We start from the raw sequence: 24,705 nt of genomic DNA on the forward strand, positions 1-24,705 counted from the left end.
GAGTGTGGTCAGCAGACATAGGTTTCCAATCATCAGCTCCCTTAGGCGGCAGAAAACATCTCTGGCTGGGGCCACTCATATAGCCAATGACAAAGACAGCAACGGTATGGCTGCTTCAACTTGACAAGGGTCACTGTGATGGTTCGTATATGCTCAGCCCAGGGAGTGGCAGGATTAGAAGGTGTGACCTTATTGGAGTAGGTGTGTCACTGTGGGCGAGGGCTTAAGACCCTCACCCTAGCGGCCTGGAAGTCAGTCCTCTCTTAGCAGCCTTCAGATGAAGATGTAGAACTCTCAGCTCCTCCTGCACCATGTCTGCCTGGATGCTGCCATGCTCCTGCCTTGATGATAATGGACTGAACTTCTGAACCTGTAAACCAGCCCCAATTAAATGTTGTCCTTATAAGACTTGCATTGGGGGCTGGAGAGATGGCTCAGTGGTTAAGAGCACTGACTACTCTTCCAGAGGTCCTGAGTTCAATTCCTGGTAACCACATGGTGGCTAACAACCATCTGTAATGAGATCTGATGCCCTCTTTTGTTGTGTCCTAAGACAACAACAGTGTACTCATATATATAAAATAAATAAATCTTTTTTTTTAAAGACTTGCATTGGTCATGGTGTCTGTTCACAGCAGTAAATCCCTAACTAAGATAGTCACCTAATACAAACTCCCTCAGGGCTCCTGGGTTGGGGACTGGTTGAAGCTTTGTGTGCCCAAACCCTATTCCTCCCTATCTTTTACAGATGTTGCTTTAGGCAAACCTCTCATACTACAAAGTCATCTTGACATTTATATCTAGAGAACCCACCCTGTTACTGATCTGTTTTACATGCCTAAGACACAAAGATCCATGGGATCATTTTCTTTCCACTCAGTAATTCTGATATAAATCCAAATGGTGACTTACCTAGCTCAGTGGGAACTGCCCTCTGACTATTTGAGGCTTATTTGGAATGGAGGCACTGAGAGAGGAAGCAGAAGGTGGGTCCATAGTGTTCAGTGACAGTCTTCCTGCATGGCTGGGCCTTGTAATAGTCAGAATGAATAACTGGAGGCCTTGGGCTGAAGGTTGGGGAAGAATGGCAAGGAGGAAGGTGGCAGGTCCTATGATGTCCTGTTCACCTTGTGGCTCTGCAGACATTGATGAATCATATGCTCTGGGCCAGGCCTATGGTAAGGGAGAGAGACACTTGGAGAAACTCTGCAAGTCTCTGACCATAACTGTCCCCAAAGGAAACTTAGCCTTCTGAGCTTGCGATGCATTCCTAATCAATTTCCATTAAATAGCTGCTGTCTTGATAATAAAAATTAGCAAGGTTGGGGATGTGGCTCAGTTGGTAGAGTCCTTGCCTAGCGTGCAGAAGACCTTGGGTTCAATCCCAGCATTGCATCAGCCTGTAGTGGTGATGCACACCTGTAATCCCATCATGGAGGAGATAAAGGCAGGGTGGCCTGGAAGGCTCAAGACCATCCTTGGCTTACTCATCACTTGACATTTTATAGTGAATATTCTTGGTTCTGATACAATAAGAGTACTTCACATTTTAACACCTGTATAATATTCTCTCTCTCTCTCTCTCTCTCTCTCTCTCTCTCTCTCTCTCTCTCACACACACACACACACACACACACACACACACACACACACACACTTTCTGATACAGAGTTTCTCTGCAAAGACCCCTGGAACTTGCTCTATAGACTGATGCCCATGTAATATTCTATCAGGTGATCAAGTATGTCCGTGATTGTGTATAAACATGGCTACTTCCAGCTATTTAGAAATCCAAAATGTACTCATAGTTACAGTTTCACCTGTTTACAGTTTTCCCCCCTTTTGAATGACTTCTTTCTAGTATCATTTCGGAAGTCCTATGAGGTCCCCATCAGTGGCACCATCTCCAGAAATCACAGATTTACGGCTTTACCCCAATACCTCACAGGGCTCTCTCCACATCTTTTCCAGGCCTTGTTTTGCAGTCCATAAGCTATATTGCTATCTTTACAAATTGGAGTTCATTCTAGGTTCACATTTTCAGGTCTTGCAGACAAGTTTTCAGTCATTAAGGGACAGTGTGCTATTTGCCAGGAGATGGCGCCGTGGCGCTGTTCTTAGGACTTCAAGAGCCGACTTGTAGGTGTCTATGTGCTCAGAGAGGCCCCTGCCTAGGAATCTGTTGGGCTCTCCAGTTTCTTTTCTAAGCTCAGAAGACCTGGTTGGTTGAAGATATACCACTCTCTACCTGATCGCCTTGGGTTACCCTTCCTCAAGCCAGAGACTCAGCTCATATCCTTTAACACATTCAGAAACAAGAAACATACAAGAGAAACCCAGTCTAGATGCTGATGCTGTATTTTCTACAAAGCAGAACTGAAGTCCTGTGAGTTCCTGAGAAATGAAGATGTTGTTACAGGCATCTGAGATCTTGAGGGAAGTTGGGAGTTCAACGGGGCTGGCTAAGAAGTGAGGTACACAAAGTATAAAGGAGGAGTCCGTGGGTCAGGGCTTAAGATCTGACCAAGAGCTATGTGTAGGCCAGGACTTTTCCAAGAGACAAAATGCGATGAGGTTGGAAGACAAGTAAGAGCCAAACTGGAATGGGGCAGGGGAATGGGGCAGGGGAATGGGGCAGGGGAATGGAGTAGGGGAATGGGGCAGGGGAATGGAGTAGGGGGATGGGGCAGGGGAATGGGGCAGGGGAATGGAGTAGGGGGATGGGGCAGGGGAATGGGGCAGGGGAATGGAGTAGGGGGATGGGGCAGGGGAATGGGGCAGGGGAACACCGAGTTAAGCAGGGTGTGTATTTGGCAAGTGAAGCGGTGCCAATGAATGCTTCATGGCAAGAAAGTTCTGGGACGGTGTTTGGGCATCAGCACGGTTGGCCTGGGGCTTAGCTCTTGAGGTGTTTTCCTTCCTGCTTTCTAGAACACATTCCTATTATTGACCTCGAGGAGGTCTGTCTGTTTTAGGTCTGTCTGTTTTCTGCTTCCTGAGGCAGACCTTATCTTGGCTTCCGTGAAGCTGTTATGCTCTTTGTCTCCTGTCTGCAGCCCTCCCCAGTCTCTTCTGCATCCTCCTTCCTCATTTAGCCGATTGTCCTTCCTCAGGGCTACTCTCAGCTCTACTGTCCTCCGGGAAACCCAGGGTAATTGTACCCTACGCCACAATGACTCAGCCCATATATCTAACTAATTGTACCCTACACACCTCTGCTCCAGACCTGCAGATCTAACTTCTTGCCTGACAGATCCTCATGAATGTTTTCCAAGCACCTTGAATTCACATCCCAAACTCCCCCCAAACAACCTTGCCCAGAGTTGAGTGCCCTTGAATGTTCCTTTCAGGATAAAGGACACTAGCATCCCATTCTGTTAGGCATTAAAGGCAACCTTGAGGCCTCCTCCTGCTCTCTCACTGAGTCTCCTGTCTCTCCTAGTCATTCTAGGTGCTTGACACCGGCCCCCTTCTCCTCCCCTTCCTCCTCACACCCAGGTGAAAGCTGCATTGTTTTGACAATCAGTCACGGAGCCTTGTAGCTGGCCTTCTTGCCCCTGCTTGGGCTCCCATCTTATTCTGTCTCCACAGTGAGTGTTGCGACACATCTTTTCCAAGCCTGGGGCTGACCACGCCCTATTGCTTGAGTGAAATCTCCATGGTGGTCTCCCTGGTTGACCCCCCTCTTTTACTCCTGTAACCCCACTGCTGGGAACATTGTTTTGTGAGGCCAACCAGTACAGAATGGATGTTTAAGTAGAGGAAAGTCACCTCTGGGCTTCTGGGAAAACCAGAAGACATATGCTCCACAGCATTAGGAAAGTTGAGAACCACAGCTCTATAGAATATAGACAGATCTCCTTAAAGGTCAGCTCTGTTTCCTGCTGAGCAGTCCAGTGAGGCTTTTATATACTTGGTCCAAGGACCATATAGAACTTAAAGGACTGGACGTATTGAGGTTTGAGGGATATTTCTAGGCTAGGGATGTGGTGTAGCCTGAGGCCCTGACTTCAAACCTCTGCACTGCAAGGAAAGGAAAAGAGTGAACTTCTACCTTGGTGGCTTTCCTATGTATAGAAATAAATCTGGATGTGTGTTAACACATGCTCATGGCATAATCGCATAATCGTGCTCCGTGTGTGTGTGTGTGTGTGTGTGTGTGTGTGTGTGAGCATGCACATGCATGTGCACACACACATACTTTGCCCAGTGAAATGAAGAACACAGAAAAGAGGATAAAATAAATGTACCATTACTTGCACACCAATGAAATGAGTTTCCATGAAAAGACAGTCTTTTGCTAGATCCACAGGCTCCTAAAGACCCAACTCCCTCCTTCTCTCAACTCCAGAGAAACTACCCTATACTTTTAGGGTGGCCAGTAGCTACTTAGGATCTGCTCTTGACTCACCCAGCTTACAATGTCTGCCTCCACAAGGGCATGAACGTTCTCCGTATCCACTAAACACCATCTTTTGGATCTCATTCCCATGGGCTAGAAATATGCAGTAGATGCTAAGTTCCTGGACAGCCCTGCCAGGGGGTAACATGAGATGACCCCTCCTATACACTGTGAAGCCTGTATGTTTTGCATGTTGTGTTTTGCAGGTGATTTTTTTAACCCTTCATGACTATAAAATACCCACCCGGGTGTGCTGTATCCACTCATTTCCGTACAGTATACATGACATGAAATAGTCAATGCTTTATTACAAATCACATGGGTAATATAAGGGTTCTGAGCACGTTCATGGGGACGGGGCAGGCAAAGCTACTGTGCTCAGTGGGTTAGATATATGGAATACATTTTCCAAGCAGCATACATTCAGCTGACGGAGGGTTCAGCTGTAGCTTATTTGTAACTTGCCTGTCATCTAAACGCACTCCTAAATCCTGTGGCACAATTGTGCATCTTGTGTTCCTTGGTGTTAGGTCTCTGGAACCATGGAGGTCCTCCTCAGTCTCCCTTCTTCTCTTTGGCAATAGGTCTGACCTATAGCATTTCAGTACTTTCTTTTAAAAAAAAATCAATTATTTTTATTTCATGTGCACTGGTGTTTCGCCTGCATACATGTTTGTGTAAGCGTGTCAGATCTTGGAGTTTCAGACAGTTGTGAGCCACCATATTAGTGGTGGAAATGGAATCTCCATCCTCTGGAAGAGCAGTAAGTGCTCCTGACCGCTGAGCCACCTCTCCGGCTTCTACTTTGTTTGGTTTTGGTTTTTTTCCAGACAGGGTTTCTCTTTATAACCACCCTGTGCCTCCGGAACTCCATTTTTAGACCAGGCTGGCCTCCAACTCACAGAGATCCGCCTGCCTCTGCCTCCTGAGTACTGGGATTAAAAGCATGCACCATCCTGCCCCGAACACTTCACTACTTTTAAAGCAATAATTAAAAAAAAAAAAGAAAATCACTTCCATAACGAGAAAGCTTTTCTTGATCTGATCACCACAAATTGGAGTCTACCTCCCAACTTCGTGACCTCCCTCCCACCCCACCCCCCTACCCCATCCCCATTCCCTGTAAGAGCAAGACTTTTACAAAGGCTCAATAGCTGCTCCCTGCTTTAAATGCCCTTCCTCCCTGGTGTCTCCAGGTCACCCTCTTAGGTATTAGTTGGAACATTCCTCTTTAGAGAGAGGTCTACATTCTTTGCGTGACTCATCTCTAGAACCTTCCTAGGTCCCCAGGTACCAACAAGGCTGAAGTTTCCTTTTTTTTTTTTCCGGAGCTGGGGACCGAACCCAGGGCCTTGCAGTTGTTAGGCAAGTGCTCTACCACTGGGCTAAATCCCCAACCTGCAGTTTCCTTTTTTTAAAATGCTGTAATTAGCCAGATTCATGAAGATAGGTGAGACCATTTTCTCCCCACTATCTATTTGGATGCCCAGCACATAGTAAGTGCTGCCTGCTGCCAGGGTGAGAAAGCCAGAACAACCCAGTCCCAGTGATATAACCAGGACAGAGGCTGACAAAAGACCTGGTTTCTTGAGCTCTGATTAGGCTACTACCCACCCTACCCCCCGCCAACCCCCCAGTCAGAAACAGGAGTTGGAGTATGGGAAGATGCTCAGAGATAATGTTCTTTCCTGGAACAGTTGAGGCCCTGAGTTCAAGCATCAAATCTACTATCATAAAAACAAGGACAAAACAACAAGAAAAAACCAAATCAAAACAAAAGGGAAAAACTATGCAGGAGACAGCCTGGAACAAGATGACTGTAGGGGTTCAGGGGGCTAGCCCTTCCTGTTGGTCAGCTGAAGTTGAACCAAGAGGAAACCTATGCTCCCTGGCACCCTCCCAATCCAGCCTTGGTGGGAAACAGCCCCTCGGTTGGTCCTCAGCCCCCCCCCCCACCCTGTCCCCTATTTCAAAATTCTTCCAGGCAGGTTTTTTCTCTCCTTGGTGCTATTGGAGGTTTGAGGGGATCAAGATGGGCCAGAGTGAGGCAGGTGAGCTCTGTGGTGAGACACAATGACTCAGGGGGAATCTCTGTGGAACTGGGCCCCGTGAGGTGGGGGTGACAAGGTGGATACACTCTTGGTATATTAGGCAGACCGTGTAAGCTGAATAAAGCTGTCTGGGATACCTAGAGGTAGAGGAAATCAGGTCTCCCTTCTCTTTCTTTTTTCCTTCCCTCCATCTCTCTAGAGGATTGGCCTTTGCTCTCTCTGTTCTCCTAGGTCTGAGAAACCCAGAGCTTGTAGAATTTCTCAGGGTCTAACCATCCTGAAAAGGACAGTTATATCCCGTTGCTAGAGATGCAGGGAAGGAGGGAGGGGAAGAGGAGAGGATGGAGGTTACTGGGAGGGGAAGGTTCACAGGCCTAAATTCCTGGGCTCCTGCAGCTTCAGCCATCCTGAGGAAAGGAGGGGAGGGGGACACAACAGAGTGATTTAGAGACCAAACTCTGTACATGGGGGAGACATGAAGACACAAGAAGGCAGAGAGAGAGAGAGAGAGAGAGAGAGAGAGAGAGAGAGAGAGAAAGAGAGAGAGAGAGACCAGTGGAGACAGAGCGCTTTGCTTTGCCTGCAGCGGTTCTGATGTTATCTGTCTCCAGCTGCCTCTCCCCCCTCCACAGTCCCCACCTCTGCCCCTCCTTCCTCTTCAACCCCACAGCCAGACACCCAAGTCTCCCCTGCAGTGTCTTTGTACCAGAGCCTAGCAGTGGAATTTACAGGTTCGCAGGGCTAGGGTGGAGTGATGGAGGAAGGGGTGGAGGCTCACAATGCCCACTGCAGTCTCTCAACTCACACTGCTCATTCCCTATATGGATGTATATGCAGAAGCCATGTGTGTGTGTGTGTGTGTGTGTGTGTGTGTGTGTGTGTGTGTGTGTATGGGTGTGGTCGTCATGGCGGTTGGCATGAATTTCAGTCCCAGCAAGACCACCATCTCTCTCCATCTGTGCCTGCTCATGAAAATTAACTAGCATTGTGGAGGGGGGGAGTCAAGGGTGTGATTTCTGTGGGGTTGTCCTTTTGTATGTGCCCATCTGATGGTATGTCCGAGTGTGCATGCGTGCATACATATCTGTAGCTGTTGGTGTGTCTCGGTCCTTCAGCTCTGCTCTCTGAAACAAAAATCTACTAAGGTAACAGTAGTGACTTGAACCTTCCAGAACCTTGGGTCTCTGAAGGTTTGAGGGGACAAAAAGACAAAAGTCTTCAATCTGCCTCTGTTCAGATAACAGCCAAAGGACGATGACAATGGGGAGCACCTGCAGGAGCACCTGTAGGGAGCATCTGTGGGCAGAGAGGCAGGCAGGGCAATCCCAGAGCCCTCGTTTCCCCAGGTGACAAATGCCAATCCCTTGGTACCAAAGTTCTGGAATAGGGGCTCCTGGTCTCCCCTGTTCTGAAGCTTTTGCAAGCAGTATTTGTCAAGTGATTCTGGAGTGGGACTCTGGCGGGGTGAGTGGGTTGGGGGGACGGGGAAGAATGGATGAAGGTTAGGAGAGTCCAGGGATGGCTAAAGATTCTGCAAGATCTGGCTGGAGCACATTGCAGGAGGGGTGGGACCAACTGTGTGTGTTTAGAGGAAAGGTGGGGGGTGGGGGCAGAAAGGCTGCCTGCGGGGGAGCAGGCTTCTTGGCAAAAGCCCCAGTTTCCTGAGCTGATCCCTGCTCCCTGCCACTGCTCCCAATTCTGTTGTTTCAATAACATCATTTTTATCCACCCCACAGAGAGACAGTGGGGGGGGGGCGAGGGGGCAGGGATCGGACATGGGGGTGGGGGGGAGGTGGGAGTACCAAGAAAGCCTGGGGTCTGGAATAAGAAAAGAGTAGATTTGGGGCGCTCCCTTCTCAGGGCTATCCCAGAGCCCAGGTCCCCTGATGACAAAGACAAATACATTAAAATTCTTGCCTCAGAGAAGAATGCAGGACAGGAGAGCATTTCATAATCTGCAATAACAGTAGCTTGGAACTGAGGCACTGGATTGGCCCACCTGCAGCCTCTGGGGACACTGAAAACCCCTAGCCTCGGTGTTCACTCAGCCTGGTACATCTTTGAATGAGCTATGTCCACGGGTGTAGTGGTGTCCACAGTGCTTGGCACTAATACAAAAGGCTGTGTACAAAATTGCTATGTGCTGGAGCAGAGCAGAGCACTAGAATGGGAGAAAGGTAGGTTGGTCCAGTATCTGGCAGGGCACCTTCTCCTTCCCTTCCCCAGAGTGCCCCACACTCTGCAAATCTCCTTATCCAGGACAAGGACTACACTGGTATACCTTTGACACCCAGAGACCACATTGGGGCTCCCAGAAAACCCAAGGCCTTATTTTTTGTGTCTAGGCTAGGGTGATTCCACCTCTTCTTTCTGCCATTCATCGTCTTTCCCCAGATCTGCTCCCCTCCTGCTGTAGGCATCCGTGGTCTTCTCATGTCTTCTTTCTGCCCCCAGTCTCATCGTTACCCATTTGCCCCACTCTCTGGACGACTCGGGACAGTTCCATCTCTTCGCTCACCAGTGGTGTTTGTCTATCTTGGCAGTGTTCTCGGTTTCCACTTCTAAATTCCTCCCCACCCCAAACGACAAGGAACTTTCCCCTCTGGTGTGAAATTTCTGCCACGTGGGCTTAAGGTCCCCTGTTTAAGGTCGATGGGCCCTCTAGATAGCGGTGGCGGGGAAATTGGCTCCTGCTTCGGAATGTCCGCACCACCTGTCCCTCAGCACTCCTGGGGCACGTCGGGGGGCCTCTGCCCCAGGCCAGAGCAGCAGAGGCTGCCGCCCGCTGCCAGCCGCTTGGCTTGATGAATGGAGCTGTCCCTCCTCCCCACGAGGCCTTTGATCTCCCCCCCGTGGGGAGGGGGTCAGGGGCATCAAAGACATTTTTGTGGCATTAGAGAATCAGATAAACGCCATCTCACCTGCAGCTGGCTCTCCCACCCCTTCTGCCCTGGCCAAGTTGGGGGAGGAACTTGAGGCTCCAGGGACCCGTAGACAAGTGAGACCCGGCCACAGCCAGCACTGACCCCTCTTCTCTTGCAAGTCAGCAACCTCCGCCCTCCGCCACGTTTATGAGTAGCGAATGCTGGAGCGCAGGCCCTGGAGAGGTTCCACTTGCTGTCTTATCTCCCCTACACTGTCCGCCCCCAATACCGGCTGGCCGCTGCCGCAAGGCTAGGGAGCAAGAACCCAGGCCTCGGGCTCATTCCCTTGCTGGGACAGAGGCTGAAGAAGGGGCAAAAGACGCGGGAGTAGGCTATCCGCAAGAAAGTAACGCCTCCAAAGTTCGTTGGGCCCGCGGTCCAGTTGGACAGTCTTCAACCGAGCATCCTGCGCCCCCGGCCGACTTCCTCCCCATCTGTATATCCCTGCGTACTGTTCCCCCACTAAACTCCCTCATTCCTGGGAAGTTTTCTCTCTTTACAGTCAACAAACCTGTCAAACGTCTCCCAGCTAGTCCCCCTTCCCCAGTTCCTCTTCCTCCCTCCCCTTCTTACCCTTCTCTACTATTCGCCCCGCCCCTCCTTGCCCCAGGTCTTAGGATGGCAGGGGACAACCCTACGGAGGCAAGGAGAGGGGCCGGCAGGCGGGACCCGCACCCAGGAGCGCGCGCGGGCCCCGCCCCAGCACCCTGCTCCCGCCCTTCGCAGCGCTCTGCGCCCGCCGCCCCGGGGCGCACGGCTCCCTCCCAAGAGTCCCGCCGCCTGACTGTCGCAACTGCCACCCCCGTGGCCCCCCTACCCCCCTCCCCCGCCCACGCTCCGGCCCCGCTCTCCTCCCACCCCCGCCCCCGGCTCTGATTTCTTCTCTCCAGCGAGCTCCGCAGGAGACACAGGCGCTGGCTGCTGGGTCCGCTCTCCGCCTCCGCCGCGCCCTCCTCGCCCGGGATGGGCCCCCCCGCCGCCACCGCCGCCGGAGCTCTAGTCTCCCGGCCGCCGCCTCGGTCGCCGCGTTTGCCTTGAAGCCCGGTGCCGGCGCTCCCCGGCTCACCCCGCAGCCTTACTCCCCCGCGCCAGACTGCGGGAGAGCTCTCAGGATGCTGCCGCCGGTGCCCTCCTGCCTCGGACTGCTGCTGCTGCTGCTCTTGTGCCCTGCGCACGTCGGTGGACTGTGGTGGTGAGTGCTGAGTGGGACTGTCTCCCGCGCTGCTCCAAACACCAGAGGGTGGGGACCCAGAGCCAGTCTTGGGACTTGGCACAGCGACACTGCAGCCTTCAGGCTCTACCCGCTCCAGGATCCCAGCTACCGAGCGGTTGCACCGGGACCCTCGCAGAAAGTTTCTTTCGGGTCTCTGCTAGAGCACTTCTGAAGTGCCACTTTGACGTTTTATAGCCCTGGATACTCTATTGTGTTTTCTTCCCGTGTAGTCTTCCTTCCCCACAAAGAAATGTGTCCAATTCGCATCACCAAAGAACTGGCAGATAGGTAGGGAGCTGTTGGACATCATGGAATCCATAGTGAGAGGTTGGGTGAGGGCGGGAGAAAGAGCAAGAAGGGCCCTGGAACTAGAAATGAGGAAAAGAGACAGGAACAAGGTGGAAAGCCACAAGACAGAGTCAAGCAGCTGCCTCTTGCCCGCCCCTCGTTGCCTACCACCTCACCTATGCTGGTTCCTTCAGCATAGGCAGTAGTACAGGGAAAGGGAATGTGAATAGGGAAACTGAGTCAGGACTTTCTTCACTGCTGTCCCCCTAGCAAGTAAGAAAGTCAAGGAAGAGATGCTGGAGGCTCGCCCTTGCAGACGTGGGAAGTAAGGCTTTTTATTTATTATTATTATTATTATTATTATTATTATTATTATTATTATTATTATTATTATTATTATTTTAATGTGTAGTGGAGGAGGTGAGGGAACCCTGAGAGCGACCCGGTGAAGTCAGTAGGAGCCTGGCCAGTCGAGGGATGGGGTAAATTCTCAAACCCGAACTCTGGGATTGGATACACCCAGAGCTGATACCTAGACTTTGAGGGTTTCCAAAGCTTTGAGCCTTGAGAGGTAGGACAGGGGAGGGGAATCGGGGGATGGGGGTGGGGGCGCCGGGACAACTCAGATCCAAATCCTCAAGACTTTTTTCCTCTTAGTTTTTTAGAGCCACAAACACCCGCCCGGAATAGTTCAGTGTTCAGAGAGGAGGGATTTGGGCACGACTGCTGATAGATTAGCCAACCCTAAGAAAGCAAGGTCTTCTAGATTTGCATATCGCCCCGCCATTGGCTGAATTCCTACACTCTCAGCCCTCTCACCCGCCTTCGCGGCTTTGGACCCAGGGGTGGGGCCGGCCCATCCCTCTCTTCTACGAAGATTGAGTAGTATGCCCACACAGGAAGCTGCTGGCCGCTATCCTTCCGCGATGCGGGAAAGACATCCTCGTGGGTGTCAGTGAGAGGGCTAATACAAGACGGAGGTTCGGCTTAAGAAACATGTGCTTCTAGTTCTTGGTTTAGCTGCAATGCAGCACTTAGCAGTTTTGACAGACGTATCTAATCCCAGCTTTAAGTCTGTGGTCTTGGGTGAATCATTTTCCCACCTTGCCCTACAAACTCTCAGTTTTTAAGGAACAATTTCCCTATCTGGCGGGCATGCCTGGATGACTGTGTGAGAAGATCTATAAAATGACCTGACATTAGGAGCCTTCTTCCCAATCCAGCTTCTCATCGCCTAGGTCTCCTCAGGATGAGAAGTGGGGTTACTTTAAACTCAAAATAAAGAGTCCAAAAAAAAAAAAAAAACCAAAAAAAAAAAAAAACAAAAAAAAAAGTAGTGCTTGGCCAAGAGCGCTCTCTCTCTCTCTCTCTCTCTCTCTCTCTCTCTCTCTCTCTCTCTCCTTGCTTACACACCTTTCTTAATTTTGCCCCTTTTCAATATGTAGGACAGTGTCTCCCTTCCCCCATTGGTCTAAATTGTTCTTTCTTACAATTAAAATGCCGCTTCCTCCATGAAGCTTTTTTTCTGACTTCCCACTACTGTCCTTGTGCTCCCATTATGCTCTGAGCATTGGGCAACTCTGCAGTTACTTCATTTTACTGACTCTTGTCTTCTCTGCAATGTTTTTGCCCTGTTCCTGGAAGGCAAAGTCTTTGTCTGCGAGTCTTAGGAGCCCAAGACAGTATAGGTGCTGGACACAGGTTTGTGGAGTGTTGCTTTCTGGGTTTGTTATCTGTGAGGATCCCTTTGTTCAGGAAGGACTGCTGGGTGGGAGCCAAGCCAACGGGAGAGGGGGCCTGGGCCCTCTGGAGACTGACCCTGAGGCTTCGAATCAGGGAGTGGGGGAGGAGGTGAGGAGGGCAGGTGTGGGAGAACACAGGGGCCTTCATGGCCACAGCTGCAGTGAAGAGTGAGAGGCCAGGGTGATAAGGTGGCCAGGGAATGCTTCTCTCAGATGTGTCTCAGAGAGAACCTGCTTCTCCCACCTGCCCCGGCCTCTCTCTGTCTATTTCTGACACTTAATTCCTTTGGTCTGAGACCAGGCTGACTTTCACATGGTCTTTGCCTCTACTTCTGTCCTAACATAGCTCCCCCCCCCCCCCAGCTTGGGCTAGTGGGTAGATCTTGTTGGATGGTTAGCTTGGGGTTCTACCCTACTGCCTCCCCATTAGAGCTGGACTCTTCAGGACTTTGCTGCTTGGCTGCTTTGCTGCTGCCCTACTCCCCTTCCTTCTCAGAGGTCGACGGCCAGGCTAGAAACTCCATGGGTGGCCAGAAAAGTGGTGTGGTCTATGGCAGTCATTTCCACAATCTAGTCGTGGTCAGGATAGAGGTTAAGAGGATCCAGCGTCTCTGAGTGTCTTGACTGTCCAGGTCACTAAAAGAGGGTCCAGGAGGAGAGTGACCCAGGCCTTGAATTCTCTCAGGCTGCTGGTTCCAAAGAAGTTTTTCTTTCACCTTTCTTCTCTGCCCCACCTCCTCCTAGTGCGATGCGAGATTTCTATTTTTAATTTTTCTTGTTTAGTTTTGAGACAGGGTCTTGCTATGTAGCAAATGCGTGCCTTCTAAACCCTGCCGCCAGCCTCTGTGTATCTCTCCGATGTAACTATATCTTTGTGAATCCCAGAATCCCAGATTCCAGGACACAGGCCAGGCCCTCTTGAGGTCATCTTGTTCAGTCCCTGCCTCCAGGCTGTCCAACCTATGTTCTGTCCTCTCTGTAGGATCCCTGTCCAGAGCATGAGGCAGGAAAGACTCTGGCTCCCAGGTCGCCAGATCCCCCTCCTCCTCTGCTCCCTGCTTCCCTCTCCACAACGTTTGATCCATCTTTATTTATACCTCCAATCAGTGGATGTAGAAAATAGCACTCTCCTGGAAAAGCCAAATGGATCTTCTCCCTTCTTCTCTCTTCCTCTTTCCACTCGCTGTTTTAGATTTTCTGTGAAAGAAACTTACCCGCAGCACCCCCTCCCCGCCTTTTGCCCCTCCCCACCAGGAAGAAGCCGCCCAATCTGCCCCTAGCCATCTCATTTTGTTTCCCTCCTTATGGAAAAGAAGCCAGAGCTAAAGGTTAAGGACAGCCTAACTGCTGGCCCCTACAGGGGGACAGGGAAAGGACCAGACCTCTTCCTGGCACTCAGGTTTTCTAGTTACCCTCTGTCATACCTTTGCTAATCCATGCTAGTCATTAGGCCATCCTGTCTTGATCTGCGGCCCCTGACCCTTCCTGGTCAATGCTGATGCTGGCTCTGATCAAGCTCCAGAGTAGGGATGGCTTGGGGGTGGGGTAGCTATCCAATCCCTTCCCAGGCCTCAGCCTTGGCAGCTTCCCCTTCAGAGAGACAATGAGGCTGTGAGCAGAAAAGGGCAGGGGCAAAAGGAGGCTGGCTTGATCCCGGCCAGAGCATGCCCTGGGCCCACCAGAGTCCTGGCACTGTGACATTTCCTGGGGGTGAGGCTGCCTCCTGCCCCATTCTCATCTGAAGCCAGGAGTTGGTGGCTGGAGGTCAGAGGGAGGCCCCATCACCAGGGCCCTGCAAGGGGGATTCCAGAATGTGTACTTTGATGGGGAAGTGCAGCTGTGGAGGGAATGGGCCGGGCAGCAGCCAGCCCTGGCCAGCCAGCAGGAGGCCTCGGGGGAACCAGATGCCCGCTCTCTGCAGACTGGTGAGAGCGCCCCCTAGCCTAGTCTTTCCTGGTCAGCTGGGAGCTTGTGTAGAGAACTGTGGCCAGGAGGAGGCATCTTTGGCTGGTTCTACCAGCTCCGAGCCCTCTGTTTAATCTAGAGTTTGATCTAGAAAGGACTGAGACATAACCTAATTTGTTATGGTCACTGGTGAGTGTAGAAGGTCCAGGGACAGGAGGGGACTTGCTCAGTGCTAAGTGTGCATGTTTGGGAGACAGTGGGACTGTGAGTCTTGCTTCCTTTTTAGTGTGCAGTGAGAGTGGGAACCCGGATGAGGACCAGGGCCTGCACAGGTCCCATTGCTCTCCGATCCCCCACACTGCCTAGATGGGTGCTCTCCATTCTGCATGCAAGAGCAGAATGTATGACAAATACCCACCAGGAGCCCAGTGAACAGCATTGTCCCAGCTTTGGCCAGTGGGAAGCCCTTTTGCTCAGTGAAGTCTGTCTGGGAAGAGAAAGTCCTGCCTCTTGAAAAAAGCGACGGAGACAGAAGTGAGAGAGGACATAGGGAGCCAATTTTCTTCTGAGTGGGGAAGGGGAATGGGGGCCCACAGGTGGGCAGTGGTGAGGCAGGGGTTAATGGAGCTGGGGCATCACTGGCTTTGATGTGGTGGTTGGGATGGAGGTAGGGACTGGGGGAGGGGAGCAGTAATTACCGAGTTAGGAGTTAGACAGAGCAGGACAGGACAGGCGGGCGGGCACAGGCCCGGCAGCAGCCGTCAGGCAACATTTTTCTGCCCCCTTTCCACCATCCACCTCCTCCACCCCCACACACCCCCACCCACAGCCCCAGGGCTCAGAGCTCCCTCTGCTGGCTCCTAGGAGGTGGGGTCAATTGAAGTATCTTGGGGGATAAGGAGTTGGGGCAGGGACAGAGAGGCAGCTGTGCTTGTTGTGAGACTTTCCAAGGAGGTGAAGAAGCATCCAAGGTGTGTGGTCCCTTGGATGAGGTGAGCCACCTGGATGAGGTGAGGGTCCTAGAGGGTACTCTGTCCCTGAGTAGGCTGAATTGAGAAGGACACCTAGATCCAGACTGGACAGGAAAGACAGTGTTGGAGAAAGAACATTCTTGGGACCCCACACACACCACCTTCACCCTTACTATTTGCCCTGCACGAGCAGGCCTGAGACTGCAAGCGCGCGAAGATCTTTCTGTGCCAGCCATTATACGTGGAGGGAGGGTATTATGATTTCCATCTTCCTGCTGAAGAACTGGAGTTTAACTTTTATCATCCGTCTAACAAATATTCAGTGTGTTTCAGGGGCACACTCCATATCACACAAACAAATGGCAGACCCCAGATCCCTCCCAAGCCTGCATCCCTAAAACCCTGAGGGTACTCCACCGATGACATGGTACCCGTTTGTGAGACTCCTGTCTATAACGAGACTTCTACCTCACTGAGGAGACAAGACCAGCAATCGTGGTGGCATGACACACTCAAATGGGTGACAGCTGAAGGATGCTGCTGGGGTATCCTGCTGAGGACAAGTGAAGAGAAGCTGACCTAGCATGTCTCGATGGCTTACAGTTGCAGAGGAAACAGTCTTGAGTCTAGAAATGTAGAGACGCGGCCTGGGATGGGGTCAAAGCCCTGATAACAGGGATGAGCTGTGCGGAACGCACTGTGAGAGGCCACATGGGGTCTTCCCATGACTTAGGCAGCCATTTCCTTCCAGTCCTGCTTTGGGCATTATAATTTGATTTTAACAGTACTGGAGATTGAGCCTACAGCCTCAAGCCTGCCAGGCAAGGATTCTGTGACTGAACTTCTTATTTCGAGATAGGGTCTTACTAAGTTTCCCAGACAGTCTTTGAGCTTGCAATCCTCCTGCCTCAGCTTCTTGAGTAGCTGCCATTGCAGATGTGTGCCACCAACTCCGCTCCTGTTGGTCGATGTTTGTTGTTGAGACATGGTCTTACTTCAATAGACGCCGCTGGCCTAAAACTTGCTATATAGACCACAGATTGCTTCTGCCATCCTAGTGCTGGGATTGAAGGTGTTTGCAACTATGCTTGGCTCTGTTTAGATCTTGAACTTACCTAACTTGCTCCGCAATGAGGAATCTCTCCAGCAAGTGGCCATCAGCTCCATTCGTGTTGCTCACCTGTGTGCATGAGCTCACGTGAGGTGGCTCTGGTGAATGAGTGAGTCTTTGACATTTTCTTCTACTCTTCGAATCCAGAGGTACAATAAGAACCTGAGCCAGAATCTTGGAGGCTTTGGGGCTCAGGTCTGTACATTTTGCCAATAGGGATGGACTGGCCTCTGATTGATTCCCTCTTAATGGGATGGACTGGCCTCTGATTCCCTCTTAATGGGCCATTGGCCCATCAACCAGGGTCCTTGAGAGAAAATTGTCAGTGCAAGCCAGCACAGTTAGGATGGCCTGGTAGGCTTGTCCCTTCTTGTCTGTATATTGAGTCATGTTTTCTGTGCCCAGAAGTACAATATGATTATATCCCAGAGCCCACATAGGATATCTATTTCCTACCGCCATATATTCCAGACTTCAAAAATACAAATTATACAAAAAGTGTACATCTTCTGTGGACTGACCCCAGGTCAGTACTAATTCAGACTCCACCAAAGCAGAGCTCATTATACCAGGAAACAAAAGGGCAGGAAACAAAGTAAAAGAGGGCATGGGAGAGGAGGGTGGGGGAGTTGTTCTAGAAGTGAAGTCAGATCTTACCACTTGGAGGGGAACACTTCTTTTTTTTTTTTTTTTTTTTTTGGTTCTTTTTTTCGGAGCTGGGGACCGAACCCAGGGCCTTGCGCTTCCTAGGTAAGCGCTCTACCACTGAGCTAAATCCCCAGCCCCGGGAACACTTCTTACATCAACTCATCTCTTTTTTTCTGAAGCCCAGAGAGAAAACTAACTGGTTTGGAATGCCTCAGCCCACCCAGAGCTGACCAAAACAAAACAAAACAAAACAACCCTAGGGTCAGAGGTAGGGCTGGGTGGTTTGCTCAAAGCCCCTGTCACATCTTTTCTGGAGTTTTATTTTCTATGTATTTAGGATGGGAGTGAGGACCGGAGGGCAGGGAACAAGCTGGTCCCTTGGGATTCTAGTGTTATCACTGCCCATCCCTCCTCCTGACCAGCTGGTAAACAGGACTATTTCCCAGGAAGTCAGCCAGCCCCTTAACCCTGTGTAGGGCCAGCCCCACCTCCTGGGGGCCCTGCCTTGCATATCCCCATGATTCCTTTCCTATCTCTAGCCCCTGGGAAGTAGACAAGGTCAAGAAGGTTTTGCTGTTCTCCCTTGCATGCCCCAAACTCTTTCTTGCTTTGCTAGGGGAGTTGGGGGTGGGGCAGAGTGACCTTGGGAAGATAAGTCCAGTCAACCTTGGGAAAGCAGGGAGTGTGCAGAGGGCAGGGATGAAGGGATGGGATGGGGGGTGGAGCTTGGGGACTTAACAGTAGGAGATGGGGAAGGCAATTTTCAGAACTCCACACAGTCAGGAGGACTTAGAGCTCCACTTATCAGGAGGTGATAGAAGGAGAACTGAATGACTGCATGCAGAGAGGCCTGCTTGGCTTTTCTCATCTCAGAGGAAGAAAAAAGGTTGGAGAATATAACAATAGGAGTCAGGAAATACCAAGTCAATGGGACCTGGACTCAAGGGGAGGCCTTGTGACTCGTTCATTCAGAAATATATATGTTAAATAATCATTGTTGTCACATATATATGTATGTATATATATATATATATATATATATATATATATATACCTGTATCTATTCATCTATAGTGTAGAATTCATGACATACACATTTTCAGAATAAACATTGGATGGATGTGAATTAGGTACCAGAAAATTTCCAGGGAAGATGAAGGAGGAGGAGGAAGAGGAGGAGAAGGAAGAAGAGGAAGAGGAAGAGGAAGAGAAAAAGGAGGAGGAGGAGAAGAAGAAGAAGAGGAAGAAGAGAAGAAGAAGAAGAAGAAGAAGAAGAAGAAGAAGAAGAAGAAGAAGAAGAAGAAGAAGAAGAAGAAGAATGTTCCAACAATGAGGAAGCTCGACATTCTCCACCTACTCTCAACAACCATGCTGGGAGCCACTCAAATCCAAATCCTTTTTAAATGAGGTGGTTGACAGCTTTATCAATGAAGCTGTGCACAGAAGTGTACGTCTGAATTCTTTCTGTGGTGCAGTTTTCAGTCTAGACTCTAATAAAGTGGGGGTATCATGCAGAATGGAAAAGAACCAGTGTCTCAGTTGGGAGAAGGATAGATAGGGAGGTGAATGAACAGATAGTGATGGATCAGTTCCAAGGTCACCGGGACATTGGAAGCCAATTTGGGCTGTTCTAGCCTTGGCTTACTGCTCATTACTCCATCAGTCCCTTCTCTGGGGCAGAGAGAGGGCTGGGGGTAGTGTTGGGCGGGTCCCAAGCTCAATACAAGGGAACCTGTGCTGTACAGTTCTGCTGAGAAGGGATGCTTGATCTCTCAACTATTTAAGTGGGGATAACAGCAACTTAATCCCCATCCCTTGTGTGTGTGTGTGTGTGTGTGTGTGTGTGTGTGTGTGTGTGTAGAGGGAGAGAGAACTTTAAAAAAAAAAAAAAAGAGGTTTCCATATCTTTCTGCAAACACCTCCCTGAACACACCATCTTCAGTGTTGAGTGTTTTACCTTAAGACCTAAATTCCTCTTGCTGCTATTAAAGACCGTTGCATCTCAGGACATGCCTGGGCAGCCTGTACTTGTGGAGTAAATGGGGACAGTGGGGCGGATATGCAAGGAAGCACAACTGAAAAGTAGGCCACCCTGACCTTTCACACTCTTTTGCCAACATTTTCCTCTACCTATTATACCCCGCTGCCTCTGGTGTGCCTCCCTGCATCTGTCTGTCTTTCTTTGCTCTCTGCAGAAGGGGGTTTGAATGGCTTCAAATGAACCTCCCTACCTCTGCCCACATATCCCCCCCCCTCCAAGCCTGAGCTCTCAGCTATGTTCAAATAGGAGCCATCTGACTCAGGTGGTTCCCCCCAGGTGTGAATTCCTGGCTGACAACCTATGGAAACCAAGTGGCAGCTCTCTCCTCAGGTGGAATGAAAGTGGGCAGGCTAGCACTAGGCTGCTGACAGTGTGCAGAACTTTCCCTCCGGTCTTTCCTCACCAAACCAAACATCACCCCCCTTCCATCCCCCAGTTGGTTATGTCACCCCAGTACATAGTGCTTGGCTTGATGCCCTCTCTCTCTGGGAGAGCCTCCTACCCTGAGTAAAGAGAAGGGTCAGGACTACCTATTTGCCGAAAATGTTGAGGAACTGGGTTCCCAGCTCCCTTTTCGGGCTGTCAGTACAGGGAAACAGGGGTAGCAGGATAGAAGAGCCCACCTCAGCCACCTAAGTTAGATTTTCTCAGTTTACAGAAACTGAACTAAGAGGGGAGTGGCTTTTTTGAGGCGCTGTGTACCCTAGACATTCTAATACCTCGTGGCTGTTTTGCTCTTTAGATGGGCCACAGCTTTGTACTGTGGCTGACCAGGTAGCAGCCCACCAAGGCCGAATCCTTCCTTGATACTGGCTACTTTCTTTTAGAATATTTTCTTTATGAAATGTGCTTTTATTTTGGACAACTTTCTTGATCGTTCTTCTTCTAATGTCCTCCTTGTTTCCCTTTCTGGCCAGGCTGTTGAATTTTAACCTTGTCCTTCCTCATGCCAGCCGACTTCATCTTCAGTGAAGTTTCAGTAAGGGTTTATTAATTAAGATGTGCACAGAAGGATAAGACTGGATTCTTGTCGTAATGTGATTTTCAGTCTAGGCTTTTGTAAAGAGGGGACACAGACACGGGCTGGAAAGAGAACCAGAGAGCGAAATCAGTCTCTGTTGGGAGTAGGGAGAGACTCCTGCAACACTATGGGCTGCAACACTATGCTAGCTACCTTTTCTGTACCCCACCCCCACCCTACGTCTTTTGTGTTTTGGGAGGTACTTTTCTGACCTAAAGTTCTGTTTCCCAGGGCCGTGGGCAGCCCCCTGGTCATGGATCCTACCAGCATCTGCAGGAAGGCCAGGAGGCTGGCAGGAAGGCAGGCTGAGCTGTGCCAGGCGGAGCCGGAAGTAGTGGCAGAGCTTGCCCGGGGCGCAAGACTGGGGGTTCGAGAATGTCAGTTCCAGTTCCGTTTCCGACGCTGGAACTGCTCCAGTCACAGCAAGGCCTTTGGGCGCGTCCTGCAGCAGGGTTAGTGTGGGAGAGGCCCCAGAAGGAGGTGCTTTCTCCTTGCTAGGGGAGCAGTTTTGGGGAGGCTGTTTGAACTCCATCTCCTGATTCGCCCCTAGGCACCTTACCCACCTTGCCCCTCCATATCTGCCTGGAGTCTGTCTCCCAGGTCGTCCAGGACAGACGGGTGTGTGTCCCAGTTCCCACCTATGGTACTGGGCACTCACTGGCTTCCACTCCCTCCTCCCTCTGCAGACATTCGAGAGACAGCTTTTGTGTTTGCAATTACCGCTGCGGGTGCCAGTCACGCGGTCACTCAGGCCTGTTCCATGGGAGAGCTCCTACAGTGTGGTTGTCAGGCACCCCGCGGGCGCGCACCGCCTAGGCCCTCCGGCCTTCTGGGCACTCCTGGACCTCCGGGACCAACTGGCTCTCCAGATGCCAGCGCAGCCTGGGAGTGGGGAGGCTGCGGAGATGATGTCGACTTTGGGGATGAGAAGTCAAGACTCTTTATGGATGCACAGCACAAGCGGGGACGTGGAGATATCCGTGCTTTGGTGCAACTGCATAACAACGAGGCAGGCAGACTGGTGCGTATGGGCAGAAGAAGCGGGCATCATGCATGAGTGTGGAAGTGTGGATGTGCAAGAGAGTGTGAGTTTGGGTGGCATCACATTTGCGGTAGCACGGGCATAAGTAAAGGTGTGAATGTAGGAGTGTGTCCTCGATGTATGTGGGAGTGAGCAAGACGGGCAGCTTGGGAAGATTGGGCCGGGCACACAGATACATGTGGCATGTGAGATGTCCAGTGGGAGACTGGGGGTGGGGGTTGACCTGGAGCTGAGAGGAACAGTCAGCGGAGTGGGCAAAGGACACTTCTAGAATGGTACCAAGGGCCAATAGAGACCTAAGGTGGGGTGGGTATCTCTTTGATACATGACAAGTGGGTTAACCCTTGGGGCTGGTAGAGAGATGGATGTCAGGGCAGGAGCAGTGTACTGAGACAGGAGCCGGGGATGGAATTAAGAATAGATGTTATGGAAAGGTCTGGAGTCCGGTGGTATAGGTACTAGAGAAAGTGAAGGTTAGAGCAGGCCCTAGGAGAACTGACATGAGAAGGACTGAAGGACCAGGAGCCCAGTGGGAAGTCAGTAGTAGCGAGGACAGCCCAGATCCAGCCTCAGTCCAGCAAGCAAAGAACACTATGGGATTCCGTTCTCCGGAATGCAATCAGGTGGACCCACTACATCAGATGTCTCAGTTCTAGAGTAGTTAAGGAACAGTCCTCCACACATTCTGTGTCCTTTAGGGTTCAGCCTGAGGCATCAAGGCAGACAAGGAGGGGGCCCGGGAGAGGAATGTCCGGACAGGCCCACATACCTGTAGAGAGGATTGGGGAGGGGTGACAGAAACAGACGCCCGCCCGGGCGGCTGGCTGTGTCTGCTCAGCTTTGCCTGGGGCCCGCCAGGGGCAGGAATGAGGAGACCGGGTTGGCAGGAGGGTTAGGCGGCCACAGCTGACACTTCTCCGCACTCCAGGGAGGATGGAGAATCTCACCACTTCGTCCATTCTATTCCCTCCCGCTCCCTGGCTACGGACCCTGGAATCTCTGCTCTATCTACTGCTCCCACTTCCCACTCTCTTACTTCTCCATCCTTGTCATTCTTCCTCCTTTCTGAGCGGTTCTTTTTCTTGATGTTCTTTTTCTAAAATTGTGCTTACCTGCTCTCCCTCTCTCCCTTTCCGTTTTCCTCCCTCCCTTTTTCCTCCCTCCCTTTTTCTTTCCTTCCTTCCTTCCTTCCTTCCTTCCTTCCTTCCTTCCTTCCTTCCTTCCTTCCTTCCTTCCTTCCTCCCTTGTTTGCTCGCCCCCCCTCCTGCTTCCTTGACTTTTTGTCGGTTCCCCGCCGCTCTCCGCCCCGCCCATCGCCCCGCCCCTCTGCTCCCGCAGGCGGTGCGGAGCCACACGCGCACCGAGTGTAAGTGCCATGGGCTTTCGGGTTCCTGTGCTCTGCGCACCTGCTGGCAGAAGCTGCCACCGTTCCGCGAGGTGGGCGCACGGCTGCTGGAGCGCTTCCACGGCGCCTCACGCGTCATGGGCACCAACGACGGCAAAGCTCTGTTGCCTGCGGTCCGCACCCTCAAGCCTCCCGGCCGAGCCGATCTCCTCTACGCAGCCGATTCACCCGACTTCTGCGCCCCCAACCGGCGCACCGGTTCACCGGGCACGCGCGGCCGCGCCTGCAACAGCAGTGCCCCGGACCTTAGCGGCTGCGACCTGTTGTGCTGCGGTCGCGGACACCGCCAGGAGAGCGTACAGCTCGAGGAGAACTGCCTGTGCCGCTTCCACTGGTGCTGCGTGGTGCAATGCCACCGCTGCCGCGTGCGCAAGGAGCTCAGCCTGTGCCTCTGACTCGCCACTGGTCTTGGAACTGCTTGCATTCAATTTGCAGGACTACTAGATTCCAGCAGGGGGCACTGTCTGTGTCCAGCAGCTCCCTAGGAAAAGTACCTATTAGGCCTTGGGAAATTACAGGGGCCAGACAGGAACTTGGGGTTTACACCAGCTCAAGAAAGCCGGGGTGGGGGGGCATACCCCTCCAGCATTCCCCAGAAAGGCCCTCTGCTACTTTCTGCAGGAGACTAAGCAGGATCTCCCTCCCTTTGGCCTTCCAGATGGAAATAAAAAAGCCAGACTCTGGCCTCCAGAAATAGTACTCCTCAGAATTACTGGGGTGGATGGGTGAGTTTAGTATTAATAAAGACATTTAAATCCACAGTTTGAGAGGAAGTTGGGATAGGATAGAGGGTCAGGATATGGTGGCCCCGGTAGAGTTAGCGTTTCATTCTGAGACTATCTCATTCCACCGGTTACCAAGGCAGAAAGGAGTGAGGGAGGAATTGTGGAAAGACAGAACGGGGTGAGGAAACCTCGCATCCCTCCTTTAGCCCTTTTTGTTCTTTCTTGACTCTTGAGAACATGTCCCATTTTAAAGGGTCACAAAGAGCCCAGAAGTTTCTAGTAGTGTGCTTAGTTCTCAGGCCTTTGTGTTAATTCTTCGGGCATTATGTCTGTTTCAGCGACTTTTGAAGAAATTAAAGGTCATGAGATTAAAAGCTCGCCATAAACTGTAAAATACAACGGAAACTACTTGTGAGGAAACCCTGCTTTTGTTACCATCAAAACTAGCCACCCATAAGTTGTTTCTGAGAGGGAGGGAGACTGGAAGATCACTGGACCTGGCTGACTAGTCAGCATAGACAATTTGGTGATTTCCCAGGAATGAAAGACTGTCTCAAAAGGGGAAGGGGGCTTCCAGATGGCTCAATAGATAAAGGTGTATACTGCCGCTCAGCCCTGTGGTCTGAATTTGATCTCCCAAACCCAACACTATGGAGGGAGAAAACACTCTTGATATATATGCATGCATACATATAAGTAATATATACACATTTATATGAATAAGTAAGTAAATGGATAATAACTTCAAAAGACAGCATCTAAGTTTATCTTCTGGTCCCCATATGTACACACACACACACACACACACACACACACACACACACACACACACACACAGACACCATGTAGACTGCCCAACATAGTGTTTTTAAACACACTCAGAGGAAACAAGTTTGTCCCAAGGTCTTGTTTGGTGTCCACACATTCTTTTTAACCTGGTTCCCTTCAGGAAGATGATTGTGAGAAGTTAAAGAACACATGCATAGTTCTGGGTTCTCTAGAACTGAGGTTATGCCCACATCTCTCTTTTTTTTTTTTTTTTTGGTTCTTCTTTTTTTTTTTTTTTTTTTTTTTTTGGAGCTGGGGATCGAACCCAGGGCCTTGCGCTTCCTAGGCAAGCGCTCTACCACTGAGCTAAATCCCCAACCCCTATGCCCACATCTCTAACCCAAGAGAATAGGGTGCACAGCCCAACTGCGGACTATTCCCCCAGTGC

The 24,705-nt window shown here is 51.0% G+C and overlaps 1 protein-coding gene across 1 annotated transcript; it reads left to right on the plus strand.

Annotated features, from left to right (window-relative positions):
• Positions 1-10,250: 10,250 nt before the first annotated feature.
• Positions 10,251-23,885, plus strand: Wnt6 (Wnt family member 6). The gene is made up of 4 exons (NM_001108226.1): positions 10,251-10,569; positions 20,549-20,769; positions 21,004-21,338; positions 22,698-23,885. The coding sequence occupies exons 1-4, from the start codon at positions 10,490-10,492 to the stop codon at positions 23,157-23,159; spliced, it is 1,098 nt and encodes a 365-aa protein (NP_001101696.1). The 5' UTR covers positions 10,251-10,489; the 3' UTR covers positions 23,160-23,885.
• The last annotated feature ends 820 nt before the right edge of the window (positions 23,886-24,705 follow it).

The sequence above is a fragment of the Rattus norvegicus genome, chromosome 9 (assembly GCF_036323735.1).
Source record: "Rattus norvegicus strain BN/NHsdMcwi chromosome 9, GRCr8, whole genome shotgun sequence".
NCBI classification, from domain to species: Eukaryota; Metazoa; Chordata; class Mammalia; order Rodentia; family Muridae; genus Rattus; species Rattus norvegicus.